General features: G+C 42.5%; 1 protein-coding gene across 1 annotated transcript in view; it reads left to right on the plus strand.

Moving 5' to 3' along the window:
• CREB5 (cAMP responsive element binding protein 5) overlaps positions 1-26,325 on the plus strand; it is a gene marked incomplete at its 5' end in the record, with an annotated part of 330,757 nt that overhangs the window by 11,124 nt on the left and 293,308 nt on the right. The window contains one exon of the mRNA XM_079711137.1: positions 7,588-7,709. Coding sequence (XP_079567263.1) covers positions 7,588-7,709 — 122 coding nt within the window. The remainder of the gene's footprint in view (positions 1-7,587; positions 7,710-26,325) is intronic.

The following is a 26,325-nucleotide window of genomic DNA, read 5'->3' on the forward strand; positions in this document are numbered from 1 at the left end:
GACTTCTCACTTTGGAAATTAATTAGATCTTTATGGAACAGAGGGTGGTGGAGATGGCTTGCACCAGAGGGCAGCATGATAATAGCAATAGCTACCATTTATTGCCTTATCTTATGCCTGTAATGTGCCCCCTGCTTTATATACATTGTCATTTAATCCTGGCCACTTTTTTTTCATATGAGTAAACAAGATCAAGAGGGTAAGCAATTTGTCCAAAGTCCCTATCTGTCTATAATTTTCTCACTGTACACATAGATTTGGTGAGGTACACATATTATTTTTAGTAGTTTTGGCCTTAGATTTATGTTTGGATATAAATTTATGAACTGCTTCTTCTTATATTATTGACTTATCCCTTCAATAGTCATCAAATGGAGAGACTAGTCAAACATTTTTAGGAGATTGTAGCAACACATACGAACCTTCAAGTTGCAAACTTTCAAAGATGCAAACGTTCATTAGCGTGTCCAGTCACATAAGTTAGTTCACGTTGTCATGTGAGTGCATGTGGTTGTGCTTTTGTGTGGTTTACTGTACTGTGTTTGTTTGTTTTTTATGTATTATTTGTATGAAAAGTGTTATAAACGTATTACGGTACAGTACGATATATCCGACTGTGTTAGTTGAGTACCTAGGCTAATTCTGTTGGACTTATACGAACGCACTTTTGGCACAGAACTCTTTTGTATGTAGGGACTTACTGCATTGGCATTTGGACATGTCAGCTTCTCATTCATGTTTTTAGTTGGTCAAGCAATATAGAATTTTGAAAATTCACCTGAATACGTCAAAGGCCTTGATCTACAGTCTTCCTTTATATATGAAAAACTGGCTTCCAGTCTGTTTAATCTGGAAACCAATCCCTTTTGACAAAGAGTATAGTAGAACTCAGGCAATGAGTGACTAAGTGGAAACATTAAGCTTTAGCTTCCACTATTCAGGGCAAATTTTGATCCCTTTGTTCACGTGGCCAGCAGAGACATGGTTTCACAGTGTTAATAACCCTTTTTACCAGCTCAGCTCCTCTAAAGTGACATAAAGTTGTGGCTTAATTGCTGTTGGAACACTTAGGGGTAAGCCATGGCTGATAGTGAGTATGTAGGTGTGGAAAGTATACTTGAATTATTTAAATCTATATCTATGTCTTCTGGAGCCATGTGTTGTAAGAGATGCCTTTATCGGAGCATTTTCTAGTTGACTCACAGCCTCTCTAAGGGTATCTAGTCTACCAACTCTCCACCTTGAAATAAGTGGATTCCAGCATGTGATTCAAGAGTGTGAGAGTGTGTCTCACTGACCTGGATCACCCCAGTCCGGGTCAATTTTTAAGCATCCCACAGCTATTGTTTAAAAACCAGAGTTACCTTGGTTTGTCCCATGGTAGCACTGCCTCTTGGGACAGATGTAGGGAAATAGTTATGTCAGTGTTACTGAAAGGACCCTAGTGCTCCTATTGTATATTCACACTCAGTAAAAGGCACATTTATTGCAAAGAAGCCTGTCTAGAATTCCTCGGAATTCTGTCAGTTGTTACTGATTATTACTCTTATAAAGGATTATGCATTTTAAAATTCATTTAATGTAAACTCAATTAGGACTTTATTAAAATTCAGATAAGGTATAAGAATATTTTAAAGAAAGCATTTGCTGAAAAATTCATGGGATAAATATGACTATAAAAAGAATATTAAAAGTCTCGAAGAGGGGCTTCCATGGTGGCGCAGTGGTTGAGAGTCCGCCTGCCGATGCAGGGGACACGGGTTCGTGCCCCGGTCCGGGAAGATCCCACATGCCGCGGAGCGGCTGGGCCCGTGAACCATGGCCGCTGAGCCTGCGCATCCGGAGCCTGTGCTCCGCAACGGGAGAGGCCACAACAGTGAGAGGCCCGCGTACAGGAAAAAAAAAAAAAAAAAGTCTCGAAGAGAAATGCCTTTTTTGAGAACCCCAACTCTTACTAAAATAGATAGGCTAATTCCAATACTTTTCTCTACTGATTTGAAAAGCGTTCTTGAGGAATTCCATTAAGCTATATTTTGTTGGCTGAAATTGAGTCATGTAAACAATAAAAATGCATTGACTTTTAAAAAATACCCTATAGGGCTTCCCTGGTGGCGTCGTGGTTGAGAGTCCGCCTGCCGATGCAGGGGACACGGGTTCGTGCCCCGGTCCAGGAAGATCCCACATGCCGCAGAGCGGCTGGGCCCGTGAGCCATGGCCGCTGAGCCTGCGCGTCCGGAGCCTGTGCTCCGCAACAGCAGAGGCCACAACAGTGAGAGGCCCGCGTACCGCAAAAAAAAAAAAAAAAAAAAATACCCTATAGTTAGAATGGTCACTAATTCAAACTGATCTTTCTTATAACTGGTTTGAATTAGTGAGGCTTTTATAGTATCAATTTAATACAGAATGATGTAAAATTACTTGATAGAGTCTTTTAGTAATACTGTAGCTGAGACTATCAGACCAATAGGAAAAAAATTTTGCTTAGGGGACTCATATTTTTCTCCTCTGGTATATGATGGGAAGTCTGCTTTTCCTTTTTTTTTTTTTTTTTTTTTAATTGATGGCTTGTCACCTTGCCTTTTTTTTTTTCCCCATTGAGGAAAATGAAATATAGACAAACATATAACTCAAACACATCTCTGAAACCGAATAAGGTAGCAACCTAATTAAATGTAGAACAGACTAAACACTTTTTAACAGAAGAATCAGGTTTCATGCTTTAGCTTTGTGCTTGTCATTTAGGCTTTGGAATAATCATACTTGCTGGGACTGAAGCACTTGATGGTAGACAGACTATGGACTGATTGGAAAACTTAGTGAGATGCTTTTTTTCCTAGTAGTCCTAACCATATACTTGTGGTCCTTCCCAGATGTAATGTGATACAGGATTTCCTATCATAGAAATGATGGGTGAATTCCTAACTCATAATGCCAAGTTTGTGCCACTCTTCTGGGCAGATATGCAAGTAGAGCCTCTGCATGGCACATGTCCTCTACCTACCTATTTACAGAGGCAGTGATTTTATGAAAAGATGCTCCTGTTTTCAAGAAACAGACTCATCATTTCAGGAAGGGAACAAGATGTTGAAATATGACCAACTTTTCAAAATATGACCAACTTTTCAAAAGGTATTTTATCCCTTTTGGTGCAAATCTTTCATGTCCGATTGGTAAAGAAATCCCCAACGACGCTTGAGAGGAGTACAGGCGGGCAAGATTTATCACTTGCACTGGCCCTGGGTGTCTAGGTCTCCTGAGAACCTGGTGTGCTCTTTGCAGACTGTGAGAAGGTAGAATGCAGGCATTTCTGCAGCGCCAGTGCAGATTTACAAAGGTAACAAAAAAATACTTTCAACTCGGGTAAAGTTCAAACTCAAAAGCTATTAACTTTTTGTTTAGTTTGAGATTTGGGGTTATCTTCTCTCATTCAGATGGACCTCACTGGAGTGGAAGCACTAAAAGAAAGGGGAGCAGAAGTCCTTAAACAGTCATCTCAGCTCTGAGTTCCCACTGGAACCAGTTCCTGTAAGACCTTGGAGTGTGGCCTGTCACTACGGAACACACCTTAGATATTATCCCCTAGTAGAGCATCGGCCACTGTTATTCAGGACATAGAAATTGCTGCTGCTGTAGCTAACTGGTGCATGCTCTTGGTTCTAAATAAGGTGTAGATTACAAAAATTTTAACTTACGACCATGGATATTACCCACTTACTTCTGGTCTAATTTCAGCTGGAATAGTTATCTGACAAGGCATTCATGTGGCTGAGAAACTCTGCCTCTTGTATTTAAGCAGCTGATAGATTGAGCTGTCCCCCTTTTGAAGATTTGCACATTTCCTGGCTTACTTGGAACTTGTACCATGTGGGATCAAAGATGACTAGAGACCCTGTATTAATTCTAATAAATGTTAAAACAAAAGTTAAGCTCCATTTTCTGGTTCCTGTTGTAACTGGAAAGAATAGCTCATTCACAAGAAGAAAATGAATTAAATATTAGGACAGTGTGCTTTATCTATTCCAAATGTGGATACAGATTACAGTTTTGCTTTTCCCTCACTCTTTTTTTTTTTTTTTCTTTTTTTGCGGTACGCGGGCCTCTCACTGTTGTGGCCTCTCCTGTTGCGGAGCACAGGCTCCGGACGCGCAGGCTCAGCGGCCATGGCTCACAGGCCCAGCCGCTCTGCGGCATGTGGGATCCTCCCGGACCGGGGCACGAACCCGTGTCCCCTGCGTCGGCAGGCGGACTCTCAACCACTGTACCACCAGGGAAGCCCCTTCCCTCACTCTTATCATACAGCAAAGAAAGTCACGTTTGGTAACAACTCCGGGGCCTTCCTCTGAGTCTTTGTCTCTGGGGATAGGAGGGAACCAGCTGTCTTTACTGCCCATAGCTCCCCTTGTTCCATAGCTTTGTTTCCCTATTGCTGCAGAGAGGCTCAGCATGATGGATGGTGCCATTACTGTCCTGTGCCATGCTCCTTCAGCCTCCCTTTGCTGATGTATGTAGGTGCATGCTGGTATCTGGGAATAATTTTGCGTTAGAGGAGACAGAAAACATCTCTCAACTTTGCTTGGGGCTTGGGCCCCCAAATGCCAACCTGAATTCAATTTCATGGAGCATCTCATGAACATGTCTCAGAGTTCAGGAGTCTTATGGAGCCTCTAGGATTGCTGTTCTCTCTACCTGGAATCATGGTCCTCAACTTGTAAATCTCCAACAAAGAAGCACAGAGGAATAAAAGGAAAATTAAAACCTGGCAAACTAAATTCCCATTGATGACAAGTGGTCTAATATTTCAGTTCTGTTATGTGATACTTTCTCAGGTTTTCTAGGCACAAAAATGTTCCTCTCAGATAGTGAAGAGTCTGTAGGCTTGTAATGCAGTTCTATTGTGTGAGGGATATAAATGATTCCAAGATATTTCAGAAGAACCAAGGATTGTTAGGAATGTCAATTACTTATACAATTAAGCAACTCCGTTACTAAATGGGGCCAAAGGCGAGTTTCAGTTTCCTCATAAGTAAAATGGAGGAAATAATTTTTACCTAATGTGGTTGGTGTGAAAATTAATGAGATGATGCATACAAAGCACTTAGCACTATGCCTGGCATGGACTAAGCATCCAATAAACATATACACACGCACACACACAGACACACACACCCTTAACACACACACACACACACACACACCACACCCTTATATTTCCACTCTCATGTTTTGTCTATTTATACCTTCTGTTCATAAATCTCCTTTATCTATATATCTAGCCCTTACCTCTGGCCTAATTTCCAGTGTCTAACCAGTTGTTACTGATGTTCCTGTTCAACTATCCTTTACGTGGTCATATTTTCTTTGATCTACTAACAGTGACTTTTGAAGCGAACCTAGTTGTGGTGGTGATTTTAGGATTCACAGAATCATGTAACTTTAGAACTTTATTTGAAAGATGATGAACTTGAAGTCCAGAGAATGTAGGTAATTTCCCCGAAACCACATGATTTTCTAATCTGGATTTCTGGGTTGTCAGTGTTGTCTTTTACACATGCACCAAAGACCTTTGGACCTGGGAGGAGAGTCTAGGCAAAGCATGGGATTTCGATTGAGAAGTGATTATGTCTGAAAGTAAGAGAGGACTTAATAGTGATAAGATGGTTACAAATTGTGTGACCCTGTGCAAGGTACTTATTTCTCCTGTCCTAAAATAATATGCACCCTGCTTACCACATAGGATCTTGTGAGATCTATTAATAGATTCTAGACGATGTGGGTAAAAATGTAAACTGCAAAATGCTGCATAAATACTAATTTTATATTTTATAAGCCACAACACATAACTACTATAGGTATATGTTGGATACGTAGGCATATATGTGTATCTTAATAAATTAATTAATTTTCTAATAAAACTATTTTCAGTGAAACCCAATCCTTCGCATATCTTTTATCTGTAATGTCCAATTTATGGTCATCTGTTGTAGGCTCTCTATGTACTGCAAAGAGAGCTCAGAATCTTGGAGATTGGGCTAAGAATGGGAAAGAATGCAGATGGTATTTTGTTGACTGGAATCCAAATCAACCATTTGGGTACTTCTCAGGCAGTAAAGCTCTGTGCCCATAGGGTATCGGGAGACATTGCCTTGGAAGGGCTGATTAAATGGAGATATCAAGCCATTTCAGCTTCATGGGCATTAAGATATTCTTTGAATCTCAGTAGATAATTTACTGGGATTAATTACTCTTTTTGTGACTTAGAAAAGTAAATAGGATTCTAGTTTCTTGCCATATAGGAATTTATAAAGAGAGTGCAGAAATTGCAAATTCATATCAACTTGAGGGCATTCTTCATTTGACTGGTGGTGATGGCTTAGAGGACTGTGCAGAAAGAGATTTGAGACTGAGTGTAGGTCAAGCTGGACAAGGGCCATAATCAATCTAGCAGTGTCTGCCACAGGCTCAGGTGGGAATAATGCATGTATATATATAATGGAAATAGCACCAAGCCCTTGGTTATAATCCTAGTGTTGCCACACCTACCTGGGAGACCTTGGACAAGACCCTTAATCACTCAGGCCTTCCATTTTCTTCGCTTGTAAAATGATTGGTGTGGCCAGACTTCCCCACTGGGAAGTGGTTTTCTCTGGTTCTTTTATCTTCTGTTTCTGTGAAAAAGGCAGTTTACACAGTTTTATTCATGTCCACTCGAGTGCACCTTTACAAGAAGATGACTGTCCTTAATAATTACAAAGGTGTGATTCTACTCTGCTTACCTTATAGGATCTTGTGAGATCTAGATTCTAGAGAATGTGTGTGAAAATATTTCATAAACTGCAAATGCTGCATAAATATTAAGCCACAAATAGTGGTTTCAGATCCTCCAGTTTTTAAGTAGTAAGCTCTCCAGACCATCAAGAATATGAAAGAAATTCTATTCCTTTTAGAGAGTCTTCTCAAAACATTCTTCTGGCTACAGCAAAAGGAAAATAAAATTAATAATTATATTTTTAAGGGATGGAAGCTGAATGTGTTTGACTTGGAACCTTTCATCATCCTCTGTGACTCTGAAAATGAGAGAAAGAATTGCTAATTTTTATTCTCCATTAAGAAAAAGGAATTGAATGCTTGTTTCTCTCTTTTTGTTTGATATAAACATTTATAATTTTTTTGTCCTCCCAGCCCCCTAAAATCAGGCTTAACATGGACTCTGTAGATATTTTTGGCCTTATTTTAGCTAAATCATTTTTTCCAGTTAAAAGAGAGTTATTCCACACCTTGCAACGTGTATTCAAATGATATGAACTCCAGAAAGTCAACTGTGGGATCTCCTCGCCTGAAGTTGTCCAGAGGGAGGCTTGGGAAGCCCTCCCATGCCACAGCCTTCTACACATCGTATTGCTCCTCTGGGCTTTATGGTTTTATTTTCTTCCATATTCTCATTTTATTTAAAGGGCTGGAAGATTATGGGTGGCCACTCGGCATCGTCATTAAGGCGAGGGGAGGGGATTAGTGAATTTATTAGCTCGTACTTGCCACTGACTTTTGAGGAAAAGGTCCCATTTATGATCACTCGGTCTCTGTTTTCAGATCAGACTCCAACCCCAACGAGATTCCTGAAGAACTGCGAGGAGGTGGGGCTCTTCAATGAGCTGGACTGCTCCCTCGAGCATGAGTTCAGGAAGGCTCAGGAGGAAGAGAGCAGCAAGCGGGTAGGTTTGCTTGGACGGACACCTGGGCAGGTGTCTCCTCTAGCACCTGCTAGAAACATGTGCATGGGAACTAGGTGGCACCGCAGATTGTGCTGATGATGCTCTAAAACAGCACTTATCCATTTGCAAGTGTTTGATGGTTTTTTTTTTGAAAATGGATGAATCCCTGGTTGTGGTAGAATCCACGGCTAGAAAAATCATGGGAAAAGCAGATTATCTGAAATATGAAATTGAAGCCAAAATAAAGTTCCCTGATTCTTGACCTGAGTCAGAAAAACTCGCATAATTGTTCTATTCAAAAGTTGTTGTTTTACTGTGCTAAATAATAGCAAGCTTTACATGGGTGGTGAGTGCAAAAGACAAGGGTCAAGGGGTAAGATGACAAGCGAAGGATTGTAGCAGTAGGAAAGTGGATTTCATCTGATTTTGGCCCAGGTTGTAACTGTCTGATTTCCATAATCTTCCTGGTATCTCTCCACCACGTTCATAATTCCTCCCTGGTCATATTATTGAACATCTGTTGTTGTTGGAACAAATAGGTTCACTGTAAGTGTGGATTATTTGTCCTTACAAATGTAGAAAAGTCACTTTACGAATCCCTCCAGAATATAGTCAGTTTTTATTGTAATGTTGTGTAAAGTGATTTAAAAATCACTTTACCAGATTAAGGAAAAGAAATAGAGTCACAACTAAATATGATAATGAAGCTTTTTGGTGTTTTTAAACTTTTTTGATAGACCATTGTTGAATACCCACAATGTACTAAACAAAAAATTAGATACATCCCATGAACAGAGACTTAGACTGTGAAAGTTGGTTGAAAGGAAGCGCCGGCTACATCGTAATGGATTCTGAACTTCCAGCTGTTCCATCCGGAGAAGAAATTTTAAAAGGTTCTGATATTTCTCTAAGTGTTTCAAAACCTTTGAATCCTCCTCTATGTGAAATTATAATAATCCCCCTCCACCAGATTTTTCATGTCACATTCTCATATCAAAATAGCCATTCAGTCTGTACTGCTTTAGGAAAAATCCTGAAAATAGGTTACAAGAGGGGTTTAAAATCTCAGTCAACTCATTTGATTTATAATTAGTCATTCATACTTGACACGCCCCTACACCCGCCCAGTGAATCGTCTTTTTTCTTTTTCAAAACAAACACTTATTTAGCACTTATTTGCCAGACACTGTTCTGAGCACTTGAAATTTTTAACTAAATAAAAAAGAAGGCATGCATTCTATATTTCATTGCAATAGAAATAGATTTTTTAAAAAACATAAAAATAGCAAGGGACAGAGGAACCAAAAAGTCTAGTAAATTTCCTCCAGTTGAGTAATAAATTTAGCTTTGCTGATGGACGTGGCATATGTAGATGACTGAGGGATTAAGTTCATTCATTCCTTGAGATAGTCAAGGTTGGCTTCTTCCAAACTATAAGAAAGGTGTGTACTTGGTCTGTATCATCTTCATTTCTGATAGAAGGGTTTTAATCGAAGTGTATACCCTTAATTTTTCCAAAGACATTTTCCAAGATTTAACAGCTTTAGGAAGCCCATGGTAGGGGGGCGGATTTAGATCTTCTCCTTTGCATAGTACTCATGATCTCCTATATGAAGCCCCATGGGAGGAAATTCTTGCAGATCTGAATTCCAGGAAATAGTTTGCTTCCCCTGAGGAACTGAAATATTTTCTCCTCGTGGACATGAGAATCCTGTAACCAGTTCTGTTTCTCTTTTTGCTTTGACTGCTTGTTAATGTGAAGCCAAGTTGACTGCTTAACTTTGAGAACTTTTTAGAACACTGTAATGAGCATTTTACTTCCCCCACGGACTAGATTTTCAGTTCCAGTTTATATTTCCTCTGGTCCCGATTTTTAATTTAAAAAACATTTTCATGCTACACATTTTCTGTGTGTGTGAGTTGCTTTTGATTCTTTGTGGGTTGAGTACAAATAATTAAATGTTAAAAATTAAAATAATTAGGCAAGCAAAGTTGAGGAGGACTATTGTCATTGTAGAAATAGTCTTTTTCTCTTTCACATGTTGCTCTTAGCAACACTAGTCATGTGATGACTTTGAGATGGGTATGTGGGTGGGGGACCCTGCAGCAAGCTTTCCCCCATGGTTTTGGGGTGGGCCCCTCAGGAAACCAGTGTCTCACACCCCAAGTTCACTTGCACACACTAGAAGTTGGACAGCATTCAGACTGTTGAGGTATCCTCTTCCATTGCCTCATTCAAACCAGAGGACCATATCCAGCCTAGGTGACCATGACTACACAAGAGGACACCTTCTTGAGGCCTAATTCAGGATGACTCATCCAGTGGCCAAATAGGCTGTGTTGGTGGCTTCTGCCCTAGCATTTCCTTGGAAGCCACAGGATGGGGAAATGAGGAGTAGGAGATGCTCTCCAATCTGCCAACATACTTTTACACATCCCTTTGACCACATTACTCCAGCTCCAAACATCCCTGGCACACTACTACCCCCAGCTCCTACTTCATTTGTTTGTTCCTGCTTGAAATGTAGGAATACAGGTTCTTTTTTCAATGCATACCTTGTCATCATTAAGTTTTGTCTTCTTCTTCCCTTTTGCTCCACATTCAGATAACTATTCCTTTTTAATTCTAAGCTCCAACTCTCTTCTAATTTATTTTTCTCTGAGACTTTTAACAGAAGACTTGCATGAGTTCCCTCAGCAAGTTTTAGTAAAGTGGGAGATGGATTCGTTTATCGGGAGAATTTGGTTAAAAAAGGTTTTTGCTTGAACTTTCTAAGTACTTTATACAGAAATGTTAGAAAGACTGGACTGGTCCTTCCCTCCACCTTTAAAATTCTAGCTGAAGTTTGGTCTAGAAAATTCTATCAGAGAGCAAATAGAGAATTGATCCTTGTTTAGCCCGTGTGGCTGTCTGTTGGGGAAAATTCTGTTCTACAGGCTATATTTAATCCTGACACCCTTTTTCAAAAGCATCCCAATGTGTGTATAGAATGAGGACAGGCTAGAGGCAGGTAATGACCAATAGAAAAAGCCCCAATGTCTGTATCCATAGCATATATTTTATAGCAGATGACACATTCCGTAATTGCCTCAGTCTTCCACCTTAGTATAAACCCATAGCTTCAAAACTCTCTAATGAGAGATATTTTTTTTTCCCTTGAAAAAGCATCCTTCACTAGCAGTATCACAAATCTCAACTTGCCTGTGGCTTAGAGGTCAGGCTAGTCCTGAAACAGATGAGAAACTTTTGTTCATCATTTATTCACGCAGTAAATATTTTTGAGGGCCCACCATGTGCCAGGCACTGTCCGAGGCATTGGTGACTATACCATGGACTAAAGCTGATTTTGAAACAAAAAACAAAAAAAAAAATCCCACGCTTCAGGTAGCTTACTTCTCATGGGCAAGACAAACAGTAAGCAAGTAAAAACAATAAAATGTATAATATGTCCAAAGGTGATAAGTACTATAGAGAAAAATATATAGCAGGGAAGAGGCACAGGGAGTGCTGGGGGTGGTCTGGGTGGGCATCACTGGTAAGCGGACATGCAGCCAAGACCTGAAGGAGGAGAAGGCTGACCTAGGTGCATACTGGGGAGGAGAGTGGGGAGAGCAGCGGATGCAAAGCCCTGAGGCTGGAGGGCACTCTGTGGGCTGGAGGAACTGCAAAGAGCAAGGTACGTAGTGATGGAGAGAGTGGGCTGAGGGGGCCCGTCCAGGAAGGCTGTGTAGGCTTCGGCTTTTATTCTGAGTGGGATGGAGAACTGTAGGACAGCTGTAAGCAGAGGTGTGATAGGATCTGACTTATATAGTAGAAAGTTTACTTGGCTGCCTAGTTGGAAGTAAACTGTTGGAGGGGAGTGGCAAAGTGAGACCAGGTAGGACGGTATTCAAAGAATCTAGATTAAAAATGATGGCAGATTGGTCCAAGGTACAGATGGAGGGGGTGGTTAGTTTCTGGATCTAATTTGAAGACAGAGCCAACAGGAATTGCTGATGGATTACATCTGGGGAGTAAGAGGTGAACTTCAGGATGAACCCAGGTTTTTGACCTCTGCAACTGAAAGGATAGAACTGTCTGTGGGAGGAACAGGTTTGAGGGGAAAATTGAGGAGATTTTTGAAGACTTGTTAAGTGGAAACACCTAATGGGCAAATGATATATAGGTATGTAATACAGGACCTGAGGGGTCCTGTCTGAAGATGTAAACTGGGGGGTCATTGGCATGTAGGTGGTGTTTAAATACATGAGACTCAATGAAATGACCTGGGCCAGGAGTGAATGGAAATGAGGTAGAGAAGAGGTCTGAGCAGGGAACGTGACAGAGTCCTCCATCCTAAGACAGAGGCTTCAAGTCTCCTCAGTGGGCAGAGGTGACACAGAAGACCACGAGGCATAAAGAGTCAAGTCAAGTATGGGAACCCTAGCAGTAATACTGAATGGACTCCAGTAACTGGCAATCGACATGCCGATTTTGTGTTCCACGTTAGAGGAAGAAACAAAAACAAAAGATTTTTTTAAAAAAGGGTGAATTGACCTTTCACATTTGATTTCTTTTTTAGAAAAGAGATCCAACAGTACATATCTAGGAGGTGGGAGATAGCTTCATCATATGATAGCAGTTGTGTGGGAGGGTGTGTGTCTGTATGTATAAGAAAGGAAGGGGAGTTGAAAGGACTAGAAATGAACTCCTTTGTCTTGCTGAGAGAAATATAACATTACAGCCTAACGTGGTGAAGGACCCTGAAGATGAAAAGCGCGGTGTATAAGTGTTAAGTGTTGTTATTCTCCCCTAGGACCTAAATCTGACTCATTATGCTGATGCAGCAATAGCAAATTAGGGCATTTCCATGCTCTAGAATTCCTACCCAAATGATAAAAAGTGCAGTCTATTCCCAGAGGGTGTTGACTGTTTAACACATGGGAACAGGGGACAAGCTACAATCTTAAGATCTTGGATCCCAGCTCAACAGGAGTCATGGAACAGGGCATGGCCAGGTCAGCCTCAGCTCAGAAAAGTCGGCTGCTCAATCTGATTAAATTCTGTACCTGGAAATCATGTCACCGGACACCACCAGTTACTTGAGGAGAGAGGGCGCAGAAAGGGAGGCGCTTTGCGTTCGTTACAGTCTTGCTCTATCAGCTACTATCAGGCATGGCTGCTCTCTGGGGAAGATGTGAGTGGCATTGTGTGAGTGGCTGCTGGGTGGAAAATAAAAGATACCAAGTTGAGCGAAATTGCAACAGCTGATGTTTCCGGTTATGTTAACATGTTGCTTCTATGATATTTGTGTAATACGATCCCCGGCCCCAGAAGTCTGGAGAAAAAGAAACATTCTGAAACCTAAACTTGGTTTTACTGAGGTTTTGAAAATGTCACCGTGTTTGCTAAATCCTAGTAGATGAGACTGTTTTTTATCTTTTTGGCTTTTTTTTTTTTTTTTCAATCAGCATGACTGAAAGGAAACACCCATTGGCAACGTTATTGAGAGATGACAACCTGTTTCTTCCCCTACCCCAATAACTGGAAAATCTAACCCTTATATCATAAGGATTCTCTTGTCCTCCCCCTCCATTTCAGCACACTACAAATGTAAAGCACTTTCAGCTCTCTCCTTATAGGTTTAAATTGTGCTCTCAACCTAGACGGAATTTGATGCTGGAAGAGAAGCTGGCTTGGTCTTTGCATCCCACTCAGTGGAATGACTAAACCAGTGGATAAACTGGAAGCTATTTCATGAGTTTTAGTTCCCTGGGATTTAGGATTAATGAGTACAATCTTAACAGAGATTATTAAGAGTTGGTATCCACTTCCACATATGTCAGTGAATCATGATGTGATCTCAGGCGTGGGTTCAATTTTAAAATGGAATGGGAAAGAAAAACAACTCATAGAGTTGGTTTCTTTTATTTGTTTTTTGGTGGAAAGTCAGGGTATCCTCAGAGTTGCAAAATGCATCGTCTGTTGCCCTGCGAAGAGTGAGCACATAAAATCAAGTATCTTTGACGTGGATGATGAGGGAGGGAAGGCCCACGGCTCTGAGGAAAACTGACCCAGATGGGTACTGGGTATTTGCTCATATCCTCCCTTGGACAGTTTGTATATTTGGCTAATTTGGACCTTAATGGATGAGTCTTCACAATCTAACTTTCACATTAAAGAGAAAATCTCTCTTGAGGCTGAGGGTTTACTTTCTAATGCTAAATCATCTGGCAGTTCATGACCCTGCCCTCAGCCAGTGTTAGGAGCCAAATTAAAAGGGGGTGGTCACTGGTAATGGCAGATGAATGGCAGATGAATGGCCTATGAGTGGCAGGTTTTATTGTTGTTCAGTGTTTTTTTTGGTGTAGGTTTTATTTATATTTGCTGTCACATGACATTTGTTCTGACAAGACTGAGGTCTCTGCCTGAGGTCTTTTTTTTTTTTTTTTTTTTTTGCGGTACGCGGGCCTCTCACTGTTGTGGCCACTCCCGTTGCAGAGCACAGGCTCCGGACGCGCAGGCTCAGCGGCCATGGCTCACGGGCCCCGCCGCTCCGCGGCATGTGGGATCTTCCCAGACCGGGGCACGAACCCGTATCCCCTGCATCGGCAGGCGGACTCTCAACCACTGCGCCACCAGGGAAGCCCCTGCCTGAGGTCTTTTTGAGAACCGATTATAAGGTTTTCAGAGGCTGAAGTTTGAATTAGAAAGTTTTGCATTCATCCCATGCGGTGATGGGTGTTCTCCTGTGAGATACTGATGTTTCCATTTGAAGCTGTGGAGTAGAAGAGATTTGGAGGACCGGATCCTAAGATACAACATGAAGATTGCTAGAGGAAGCTTGGCATTGATTCTGGGGACGTCTATTTGTGTTGGAAATACTGCAGAATAAAATAGTATTTTCTTGCACCAGTATTTCCTATTCGGTTGTGACTGGGTATGGTAATAATCAAAGTATTTCTATAGTCAGGAAGCATATCTGACACATGGGACATTTTGAACGTGTTATTAATGATAATTTGATTTTGGTCCCTCTAGTTAACAAGGAATAATTATAGGTGGTTATGGCAGTACTACGTTCCCCATTTTAAATACAGAAGAATAAACTATCGAGAGAGACAAAAAGAGTTGATAGGTGTCCACTAAGGGGGACCAGTGACAGGGGGCGCATATTCTGGCTTTTCTCCTACCTCTCTGACTGCGCTCCCTCTGCCTCCTTGTCTTTTGCTGTATCCACTTTCGGGTGGTTTCTGTTTACACCTTCTCTTCAGAAAACTTGTACAGTCTCATAGCCTAGCAATCAACTCCAACCAACAATTCCTTTATCTGTGCATCTAGTCCTCACCGTGAATATTCATCTCTACTCTCCAGCTGTTACCAGCATTCCCACTTGAAGATGCCGCTGCTGTTTGTAATGCACTGTGCCCAGAACTGTGCTCAAGGCTTTCCTGCACAAACTCATTGCCATGTCTAACCACCCCCACACACCTGCCTCTGAGTCTGTCAGAGACATAGTTCATCCACCTCAGGAGGCAGCTTTGCCTTCCCTCCCTCCTTTGCCCCCCATCAGCTTCCTTGGGCCAGAATCCCATCTCTTCTCTTTATTTTCCATTTCTATCACCTCAAGTCTAGACCATCACCACTTATCGCTGCACATTCCAAGAAAATGTTTTGACCTCTAACCCAACTTTAAAGAAATACCTAGAATTAAGTATTATCGCAAAATTGAATGTATTTTTTAATAAGTGAAAACAAACCGAAATATTTAGATGTAAAAAAAAAATTGTTCTTGAAAGTGTTTACCTCTCACTTGTGGTTAAGTTGAAAGTTCCTCCAAGTACTGTCATTGTTAAAAGGTAGAGGGGTTGGTGTGGGATGTCATCAGTATAAAAGTGAGTGCTTTGGGAGCTGTTAAACTGCAGTCTTGATTCTAGGAGATTCTATGCATGGAATTCATCTAAAAGGACCAAAGCAGGGATGGGGGTGGGAGGGGGACGGGCACTTAAAAACTGAGTCATGGGCTTCCCTGGTGGCGCAGTGGTTGAGAGTCCCCCTGCCGATGCAGGGGACGTGGGTTCGTGCCCCGGTCCGGGAAGATCCCACATGCCACGGAGCAGCTGGGCCCGTGAGCCATGGCCTCTGAGCCTGCGTGTCCGGAGCCTGTGCTCCGCAACGGGAGAGGCCACAACAGTGAGAGGCCCGCGTACTGCAAAACAAACAAACAAAAAAAACTGAGTCACTCTGCTGTACAGCAGAGATTGGCACAGCATTGTAAATCAACTAGATTTCAATAAAAAAAAAATTGTTTTAAAGACGAAGAAAAGGAACTAAAAATGGCCCAAAACACAATGGAGCCCTGAAGCTCTTCAGGCACCATCATCAACCCAGACTCAGGTTGTGAAGATCGCTTGTTTGGCCTGCCTTCCCATCAGGCGGGCTTGACTGTAGCTGAAAATTAGTCCAATTGAATTATTTGGCTGGGAGGCTCCTCACTAAAATAATTACGAAGCTCAGCTTTAAGAGCCGAAAAAAGGGCAGCTTTTCCCAACTGGAGACTTTCTCATCAGGGTGCTTTCTCTGTTTGGGGTTGGGTTGGGATCTTAGCTGGTTAAAATCACTCTTTACCTGTCCTGAGTCAGGCAAACCAGGCTGGGATTTCAAGGTATTAACCCAAATGGAATCACAATGGCGAATGGACGCTGTCCTCTGAAGGAATCCATTTCCAGCTGTGAGTAATTCAGGACTTGCAACCCACCAGACTCCGGGCAGCAGTGGGTGTGTACCTGGGGCCAGGAGGCTTTTGCATCTGCCCAGGGAGCATGTCCTGTCCTCCGCGAGGCCCTGCATTCATGCTCCCGAAAGCAAGCAAGAAAACAGATCGGTTTTCTGGGCCGGATTAAAACAAAATGACTAAAAGATGAAGCTTCCGTTCTGGGCAAAAAAAACCGCACTCACATTTAGAAAATTGGACCACATGTTAGCCGCACTGAGCATCTGCAGCTAAGAATCACTTACCTGGGCCCCTCACAGAGACATGAGAAAAAAATTGACACCAGGAAAAGAGGAAAGGAAAAGAATATAATAGTTGCAAGAGTCTCTGCTTCCATCATCTCATAAATCCAGGTGAACATTAAGTATGGTTAAGAGCAGGTATGGGAGTGATTTACTCTGGGAACCCTGCTTTAGCATTTGTGTGCTGTTAAGTTATTTCCATATTGATAAGGCTGAGGCCAGGAACTGGGATTCCACACATTCCTCCTGTCCATGTTTCCAGCATGTTGGCTGTCGACTCAAACCTGGGGTGCAGTGTCTGATTTTAGTACCAGAACCCTGGAGGGACAGTTTCCTTGTCCTTAACCCAACTTCCACCAAAACCCAAAAGCCTAGGTAAGTTGATAAAATGGTGGATTTCCCCCCCGTACCACATTCCTACACTTTGGGGAACTGGCCCTTCTGCTGACCCACAGAAGCTGGTTGGATTGGCGAGGAGGTCAGGCCATTCCCTGGGGTGGCCAGGCACAGTCACCTGCTGGCTCCTCCCTCTTGAGCTGGGATGCTCCTCATATGCTAGGAATATTGGCTGCAGACTTCTCCAGAGCATAGCTGGGCTTCCCTTTGTTCCTTGCTTTCTGGGATATGAAAGCCTATTTTTAGCCTATTCGAACCTGGGGCTCTTCTGTGTGATGGGGCCAGTTTCTCCTTTGGCTCTAGAGGGAAATGGAATGCCAAAAGGGCTTTACGCTCAGCATCTCCTCTAAGTGCATATTTTCTAATAAAACTCACGAGCGTTGGCAGAATCAGGCTGTTGTGTATGTAGATGATATTTTGACTTTTTGACCTGACGGCGAATGTGAGCTGTTTTACTGGACAGCTTTGGAGCTAGAAGGACGGATTGCCCCACCTGCAAGCTCTCCCTTCATTGTCCTGCATGCTGGGGGCTTCCCCAGTCTTCTCCGTGAAGTGGGGCAAACCCCGCATTTTGGGTTCAGCGTGGCTGCAGTCCAGGCATCCCTGGGATCTGAGTTACAGGCAGAGCACACCATCTGTTATATGAAAACTTTGAAAGTTGATCACAGTGCTGACCGATCCTGCCTGAGTCGGTGCCGGGCGCCGCCTTTCTCTGTGGCTTTATGTTTGGGTGGGGGCTTGTTTGGGCTCTGCAAACAGTCATGTCCCCAAAGAAGAAAAGCAGTCGTGTTTTGTGTGCCTGTCGGGTTGATTGACTACAGATGATGCAGTGCCAAGCATTCTGAATCACAGCCGCTCTCAAAGAAGTCGTCCCCTTTCTGGCTTCTCCCGGTATGGTTTGTTATGCACAGAGCTTAGGAACTTTCCCAGAGGATTTACAAACGTGAGGCTATTGCTGGATTCACTGGCACAGTTGGTCCAGGCATTCCTGTGCTTTCCAGGGCAATGTAGAGCACATGTGAGGGCCACCCTTCCAGCCCCATTTGGTTGGTCCCCAAATGACCAGAAGGGAACAAGATGGTCCAGAATTCTGGCAGCCCCTTTTGTGGTGTGGTGTGCCAAAGTGCGACATACACCGTGATACCTCTGTGCCGCTAATCACAACAGCTCCGGTGTGGATTGTGAAGTAAGGCGGAGTGTTGTCGGAATTCAGGACAAGAGCAAGAAAACCAGACTCCATCCCTCATTCTCTAAAAGTCATGCATGACTTCATTTTCTCACCGGTAAACCGGGCCTTTTAACTACCTTGGAGTTAAAAACATACATAGTTCAAATATATTGAGAACTGGAGCATAGAAAATAAAGCCGATTCCTAGGTACATGGTGTTAGATTCACATATTACTGCAACATCTCACCTCGTACATTCTTTCAGGTGACTGAAAGAAGTGTCCTAAAAGGGGTCCTGGGAACAGAATTCCAAGTCCACTTTCACAGAGACAGTAAGGCAGTGGTGACATTGCTGCCTGAAAGAACATCTCTCCCCTGCATAGCAGGAGGAGGGGAAGAGTTCCTTGTTCCAGATTTCTGCTAGATGTCTGTCTTTATTTGTATCATAATAATACACACATACACAAGTACATGTCTTGGGCAAAGTGGGCCATCAGGCTTTGTGAATAATTCCTCGCTTTTCTGACCATTACCTAGTATTGCCTACCATGTGCAGTTCAACCCCAGCTTTAATGACATTTGATGTCCAAGTACAGCTGCCTGCTGCCCTCTGATTGTGAAGGTGGCATGCCTGATTTGCCCATCAGCTGGGTGTGAACTTAGGAGTGATTTCCCATTAGTGGTGATGGATTTGCACGGATCCAAACACACACGCCCGCCCATGGACCCCCTTTTGTGACCAGAAGCACATATTGCCAGACAGCTGGCCAGGGCCAGGGGTGCAGTCTGTGATCACAGGAGGGAGGAGCTGCTTTGACCTCATTGGTGCTGTTCTTCTAATTGAGGGTCTAACATTCACAGACTACAACTACCCGTGCCGCACTGCTAATACAACGGACTGGTGTATTTTACAGAAAACAATCTGTTAACAATACTGATGGAGTAGTCCAAGCACTGTTTTCTCTTATGAGATTTTTAAATTTGCCCTTCCTAACGTCTACTGCCTTTTAACAAAATCTCACAATACCTCAGCAAACTTGCCTAAATCGTGAAACAGTGGTTGGTTGCTGTGAAAGAACTCTGAGATCGCACACTTCTGTTTCAGTCAAACTGAAAGTGTAGAGAAAAGCTCGAGAAGCTCCTGTAGAACGGGGGACATCCTATATATCTCTGATCTTAGCGTTCGGGTGGGTGTTAGAAGGTAGAATGTGAATGGGGCTTTGTGTGTATGTTAGGAATGGCTTGAAAGTTAAGTTCGCCACTAAAATACTTTCCTTGGATGCTTTGTGGGATTTATTCAGCTCATCCTCCTGGACTCACTGGCTTTTAATCAAAGAGTAAATAAGCACTCCAACAGAGCCATGCCCTGTACACATGAAATGTTTGACTCGGTACAGTTTTCAAACATCCGTTTACAGCTTACTGTGCTCATAACTCTTTCACCCAGTTCCTCCTCCTTCATTTGGAAGTCCTAGCCCTGACTTCCTCATCCCCTGCCCCGGGTGTTTGTGAAGCCCCTTTAATCTGTGCCGCTGAGACCATCTGACATATTAGCCAGCCAGAGAATGAGGTCCCGACCAAGATGACTAATATTTGCATTCGTCTTTCTGTAGAAAAGAAGAAAGATACCAATTCTGATTCTTAAAGTGGTCCTCATTTTCCACACCCCCCTGGCAGAGGTAACCTGTCCTCGTGCCAGATGCCTTTCCCAACAGCTGTTTGGTGATTCTGTGTCACCGGGCTCACTGTAAAATCAGGCATATCCTTTTAATTACCTGTTCATATTTCAGCCATGCCGAACTCCATGGCACAGAGAGAGGGGAGAAACCTTCATTGTAATGGATTTTTAGTAAGACTATCTCGGAGATAAGAGTCCTAAATCTTGGCAGGCTCTTTAGAGCACACACTTTGTGATTGCACACAAATTCTTGGCTCCCTAGAGCTGTGTTGTAAGTGAAGTGCACTGCACGGGGCTGGGTAATAAGATACTGCAGATACATTTGAGAGCAAGGTACACTTTTGCTTTATTTATGAAGATAGACATGCTGGTTGAGGGCTTAATCACAGCTGATAAATCATTTTAAGAAAGCCTATTAGAACCATATGCTGATTTTTTTGCATTAATATAGTGTGTCTGTTTCCAGTCTAATAAGACAGGGTTTTCTCTCATGCTCTCTATGTTTCTCCAGTGTGGACTATTTATCTGTTTAAGTGGTATCACTCGTGTGGGAGCATTTATCTCTTTAAGAGGTACCATTAATAAAAGAAGGTGAAAGGAAAGGGGGAAGGAAACATGAGTGAAAGGGCCCATTGCACAATGCCTCTGTGTGTGTGTGTGCGTGTGTGTGTGTGCGTGTGTGTGTGTGTGTGTTTATGGTATTACAAAGGAAAGAGTCAAAAAGCTGAGAACAGGAAACATCTCAATTAGAGTTTCGGAAAACCGTGGATTGGTCTTCACTCGGCATGAGGTAGTCATTTCAGCCCAGGTGGTTATAATACTATAGTAAAAGATTATCTGAATATGGGTGGGGGGGTGGAGTGTGCACTGACATTTTGGTTACCTCACTTCTCCCCAAGCTAGCAGAGGTCTGCCCCAGGAACAGGTCCCAAGGCTCTTTAATGAGAGCCATATTGGGGCTCCAACGCGGAGCCAAGTTCTGTTTTTCGCTAATTGCAGGGGTGCCTTGCAGATCTTTTCTATTATTTCCTGATTATACCCCTGCTCTTTTTATTATCTTGCCAAAATTCAAACAGTAATAATTGCATGATTTATTGTTTATTTATAACCCCTTCTACTGTGTCAATCACTGTATTAAATAGATTTTTAAAACAGCAACGGCTTTTACCAAATAACTGGATTTCTTTTACCTTCCACAGAGAAGCCATGTATTGGTGAATCTCACTTGGTATTCTTCAGAGGGCTTCCATGGCCCTCCCTCTCCAGAATCCTGTCTTTCTGACCATATAAATAAGGGCTGGTTCTGGTGCACAGAGAGAGCTTGTGTGCCAGGAAGATGTTTAGGAAAGGATATTAATTTATCGTTTAGTAGTATATCCAGGTTGGGTTATATGACTCCTAAGTTTCTTTCCAACTCACAGTTTCCACGATTCTCTGAAAACCGAGTTTAGAGATAAGGATACGTGAAAAGTGCATTTTATACAAATTTAGACATAGTGGGGAAACCTGACACCAAATTATTAGAAGTTGAGATTATGAACTAGTAATCATAAAATTCACTACCATTCACTTAGGGGTCCCTACTGTTTGTCAGGCATGGTGCTAGAAGTTTTGTTTACATTATTCCCTGATTGTTGCAACAATCTTATGAGATAATTTTTTTTACCTTCATTTAACGTAATAAGAAGTTAAAGCTTAAGAGTTTAAATAATTTGCTGAAAGCCACAAAGCTCGGAAGTTACAGATCCAGTATTTGTACGTAGGACTGTCTGCTGGAAAATTCCTGTGCTTCCCACTACTTCAGCCTCTTCCTATCTTTATTTCCTTATGGTACCTGGATATTTTAATATACATGCTAATTTACTTTAAAAAAATGTTCAGTGGAAGCTTTGCAAAACATCAAGCTCTGCTTGATCTCCACAAACACATGAAAAAATCTTGACTGCACCCACTCTATCCTGGTCTTTAAAAATTCTTCTGTAGGCCTCCAGTCTCAGCCCCAAATTCTTCCATGTTCTGTAGCTGCGGCTGCAGCAGCACAGCTGGCCCTGAAACCTCAGGAAAAAGGCAGCTTCTCTTCATAATGCATTTTTCAATGTCACGGAGGGCATGCAGTCCACCACCACCTCCCTACTCACCAAAATACATAATTCCCGGTCCAAACCAGACCTGGGCCCATCTCTAGTGTTGTGCAACATCCTCCTATGAGATATTTCCTTCCTTGCTTGCTCCTAGTGACCACTGCTGTCCTGGAGCAACATGAACATTTGCCGAGTGGAGCTGTATTTGGAGCTTACATTAAATTCTAATAGAGTAATTCCTGCTTGAATGCCCCCGAGAAGAGCACACTTAGGAGAATGCTGCTATGGTATCTTAGGACATTGCCTTGAATTGGAGGGGACAGTGGTTGCTACACCATTATTTCTGGGTGTCATAGGAATCTGGGCAGTAGGGTAGAGTAATTTCTAATACGTAGGCTGTGGTCAGCGTTATATATTTAAACGTTTGATTTTAAAGGACAGCTTTGCCGTGCACCTTCCCTCCACCCCCAACTTCCACCCCTGGAAATGTTTCTATTATGTCCTCCCAATTCAAGCCAACAAACTTTTATTGAGGGCTTAAGATGTCCCAGGTGCTGTGCTAGGGCGACCAGGTGCCAAGGCTACGTTCTGTAGGGGAGCTGCTAGTCTGAGGGTACAGGGGGACGTTTGGCTTTCTTGATGGGTCCTAAGCTCCTCTGGAATCACAGGTACAATAGAAATGGCAATGACTGTGGCTACTCAGTTTAGCTGCATATTCCTCATGACCTGACCCTGACTTAATTTGCCAGTTTTCTCTTTTGTGTTATTTTCTCTTGTGTCTTTTCTGTTCCAGGAAAATGGAATAAGACTCCCTTCCCTAAACCTATTTGTGTCTTCCGCACCTCACTGTGCTCTTGCCCACAACAGTTATCTCTACCTGGAAGGTGTTCCCCTCCCCTTATCTTTGACCAAATCGAACCCATTTGTGAAAGCCTATGTCAGATGCCACCCCCATGAAGCCTTCTCTGATTCCCCCTCACCTGATGTAACCTGGGCCTCCCCAAATTCCCACATTGCTCTTCAAGCACTTCTTGTGGCATGTCTACCTGCCTATGTCATGTTCTCGTATTCGCTGCATTCTCCTCTCTCCCCTCGACTGTAAGCCGTGTTGTTGCGAGGCACTGCCTAGCCCCTTCTGTCACTCCCAGCACCATTGCCTCACACATGGAAGAAGCTCCATGAAGAATTATTGGAATGGGTGAATGAATGAACATAAATGCATGAATGAATGTCCTTACACAGCAAGATTACTTTACCTGGTTTATCCGAGGCAAGGAGAACTGAAGTGCCTTCTTCAGCACTTTACGAGGTCTCTTAATGCGTTTCAGTATCCATTTTCTTTTCAAGAAATTTGCTAATTCATGAAGGAGCTAGGATGACTGAGGATGAAAAATACCCAGCAACATAGTTATTGGTTAATAGTATACTGTGTAGAGAATCTTGAATTGAAAGCAAGAAGGCTTGGAATAAGAAATTCATCTTTTCATTCAGCAGTGTTTTATATTGTGTCAGTCATTGGGATACAATAAGATATCACTTAAAATGCCAGCACTTATAATAAAGTGTGACAAGTGTTTCGTGCCATAATAGTAAAATAGGGCTAAACTGAGGATTTCCTAAAGCAGTAGTTGTGTGTGTGTGTGTGTGTGTGTGTGTGTGTGAGATGGGGGGAGAGTGGTAAGTTAGGTAGGTTAAGTAATGTAACATTATGAGCCTTGGTCTTCTTATCTATAAAATGGTGGTAATAATTATTTATCTCATAAGGTGTTGCTGATGGCAAACGAAGCCCCCTATGTAAAGCACTGTAATGTATATGCAGTGGTGCTCAATAATTCTTGTTTTCTTCCCCTTCACTATATGTATACCCAAGGCTGCTGAGACTTTAGTGCCAAATCTGTGGTGGGAAACTAAGCAAATACTCTATGCCCATAATTTTTCCTGGATTTTAGGTGGTAGTTGTGACTCAGAAGTCCCTTTCATCACTGCAGTGGGCCAAGAGACTAAAACCTTCCAAAGCCTTTAGTCAAAACTCGGAGGTGGGTTTGGTGTCTATGATCCATACCCAGCAGGAGACAGTCTTCTGTTGTTACAGGTGATTCTTATATAAATCCAAAGTCTTAGGACTTCCCCAACATTTTCTTTCACAACCCAGGTAGTGAGTATACCCACTATTTATTTTTAGGAAGGTTTGGCAGATGTTGGCTAGGCTGATTTCCAGGTCAGAAAAAATGTTCAAGGATGCTTTCTTCCGAGCAATGTAGTAGAAGTTCCCATGAGACAGATTGAAATGAAACCGTAACATCTTTAGAACACACTCACCTATTCCTCAGTTACTTATCCGCAGAATTGCTGATCCTGTGGATACCATCTCATTTTGTCTTTTTTGGCATTTGAATAGCTTCCTGGAATGATGTGCTTCTTCCAGTGTCTGGGTGTTGAGGACCACCAGACTTTTGGTTACTACAGAACATTGTTGGTAAAGAAAAAGAAAAATAAACCCTCTTTGGGGCAGGTTGAGTTCATGGTTTAGGCAAGTTTGGCCTGATTGGAGAAAACAGTCTGCATGGCCAAGTGGACTGGCCATGCTGGCCATTTCAGGGCCAGCTATACACAGAAGAGGTGCTGCTTGCCTGCCACTCCTGGTCCTTCTGGGGTGGGTAGGAGAGAACATGGGTATGTGCCTGGGTCCACACCAGCTTGGAGCAAAGGCCCTGAATCATACAGTTCACTCCTTCTTGCTTTCTTTTTTGTCACAAATATTACAGATGCAGTGAGGCCCTCAATTCTCTACTGAGGTATCTGATTTATCCATACCTTATTACACCCCTTACCAAGAATGGGAAAACTGGGAAATATTAAATCCATGGTGGGGGCAGAATGTTGACTCTTTCACCTTGTATCAAAGGAGGGCAACCCATCAGGGAGTTAGAGCTGAGACATGACACACACCCTGGCCAGTTGCAGTGAGAAATGCCAAAATGGGCTTTTCCAGTTTCCAAGAACTAGTTTGGGACCATCACAACCACAATTACTATTATCCCTTCCTAAGTAAGAGCTGAAAGACCAACTTTCTGCCCCAGTAAAAGCCTGTCCTCCTGTCTTTCCTCTTGCTACCAGAACCAAATAGCCAAAGGTCAGTGCCACATAAGTACTTCTACTTCAGGGTTTACCAAAATGCCTTCCCTGGAAAACTACTCCTGAGAAGTATGCTGCATCAGAATCCCAGCATCAGCAGCATCACCTGGGAACTTGCTAAAAAGACAGATTCCGGGACCCCACTCCAGACCAATTTGGTAAGTCTGGGTGTGGCAAGTCCCAAAGTAATGCTGATGCTGCTGGTCTGGAGACTGTACTTTGAAAATCACTGTTCTAAGGAAATGCTGCTCTAAGGATTCCTTTGTCAAGAGGTTCACTGTTCATTTAATCTTACTCTTCTCTTGGGGATTCACAACGTACGTTGGCATTTTAAAGGCTTGAAGAGCTCCTGCGTGAAAGAAACCTTGCTCAACCCACCATTTTTCTAACTTACTATTTGACCACAGAACCCTTGTCTTTCTGTGGAATAGCCCTTAACATTCCATGGAGCCATAATCCTTTGGAACCAACTTTGCATGACTGCAATGGAAAAAGCTTGAGACAGCTTGACTTATTGGTTTTGTGGCCTTACCAAGTCACCTAACATTTCTGAGCCTTCATTTCTGTCTGCCTTGTAAAGTTATGGTGGGGTTTAGGCATAATTATATGTAAAGGGCCTAGCAAGTTGCCTTGCTTGCACGTAGAATATACTTAATAAATGGAAAGTATGTTTTGTCTAGTTTATGTCAGAGCTATGTTGACATTTGTTCAACCCCTACTCTCTTTGAATGTACTGTCACTTCAGGACATTTTGAACGTGTCCAAAGATTTCTTGAAACTTGGGCCCATAGTTTCTGTCTTCAAGTGAGTAGATCTTCTTGATGTGGGCTCTAATTGAGTCAGCACCAACTGTTCTGTAATTGTCAAGGAGAATATTTTCATGATGAAGAAAAATAGCCAGCAGGATAGTTTTTGAGGATGCTTTGACATCAAGAGCACATAGCATTTTGGTTCTAAATTATGTGAAAGTAGTGTATATGCTTTAATGTGCTATAAAAATGAGTGATTGTGATTATAATTATTATTACCTTAGCAAACATTTTAGGTTAAAAAAGAAAAAAAGCTTGCCGTTGCAGAATTGGTGTGTTTCTCTGGAAAGGAAAAATATGATATTTCTTCCCCTTCTTTGACCATCCTCTGACCATTATCCATCTCTTTGGGTG

This window comes from Hyperoodon ampullatus, assembly GCF_949752795.1.
Source record: "Hyperoodon ampullatus genome assembly, chromosome: 9".
NCBI lineage: Eukaryota > Metazoa > Chordata > Mammalia > Artiodactyla > Ziphiidae > Hyperoodon > Hyperoodon ampullatus.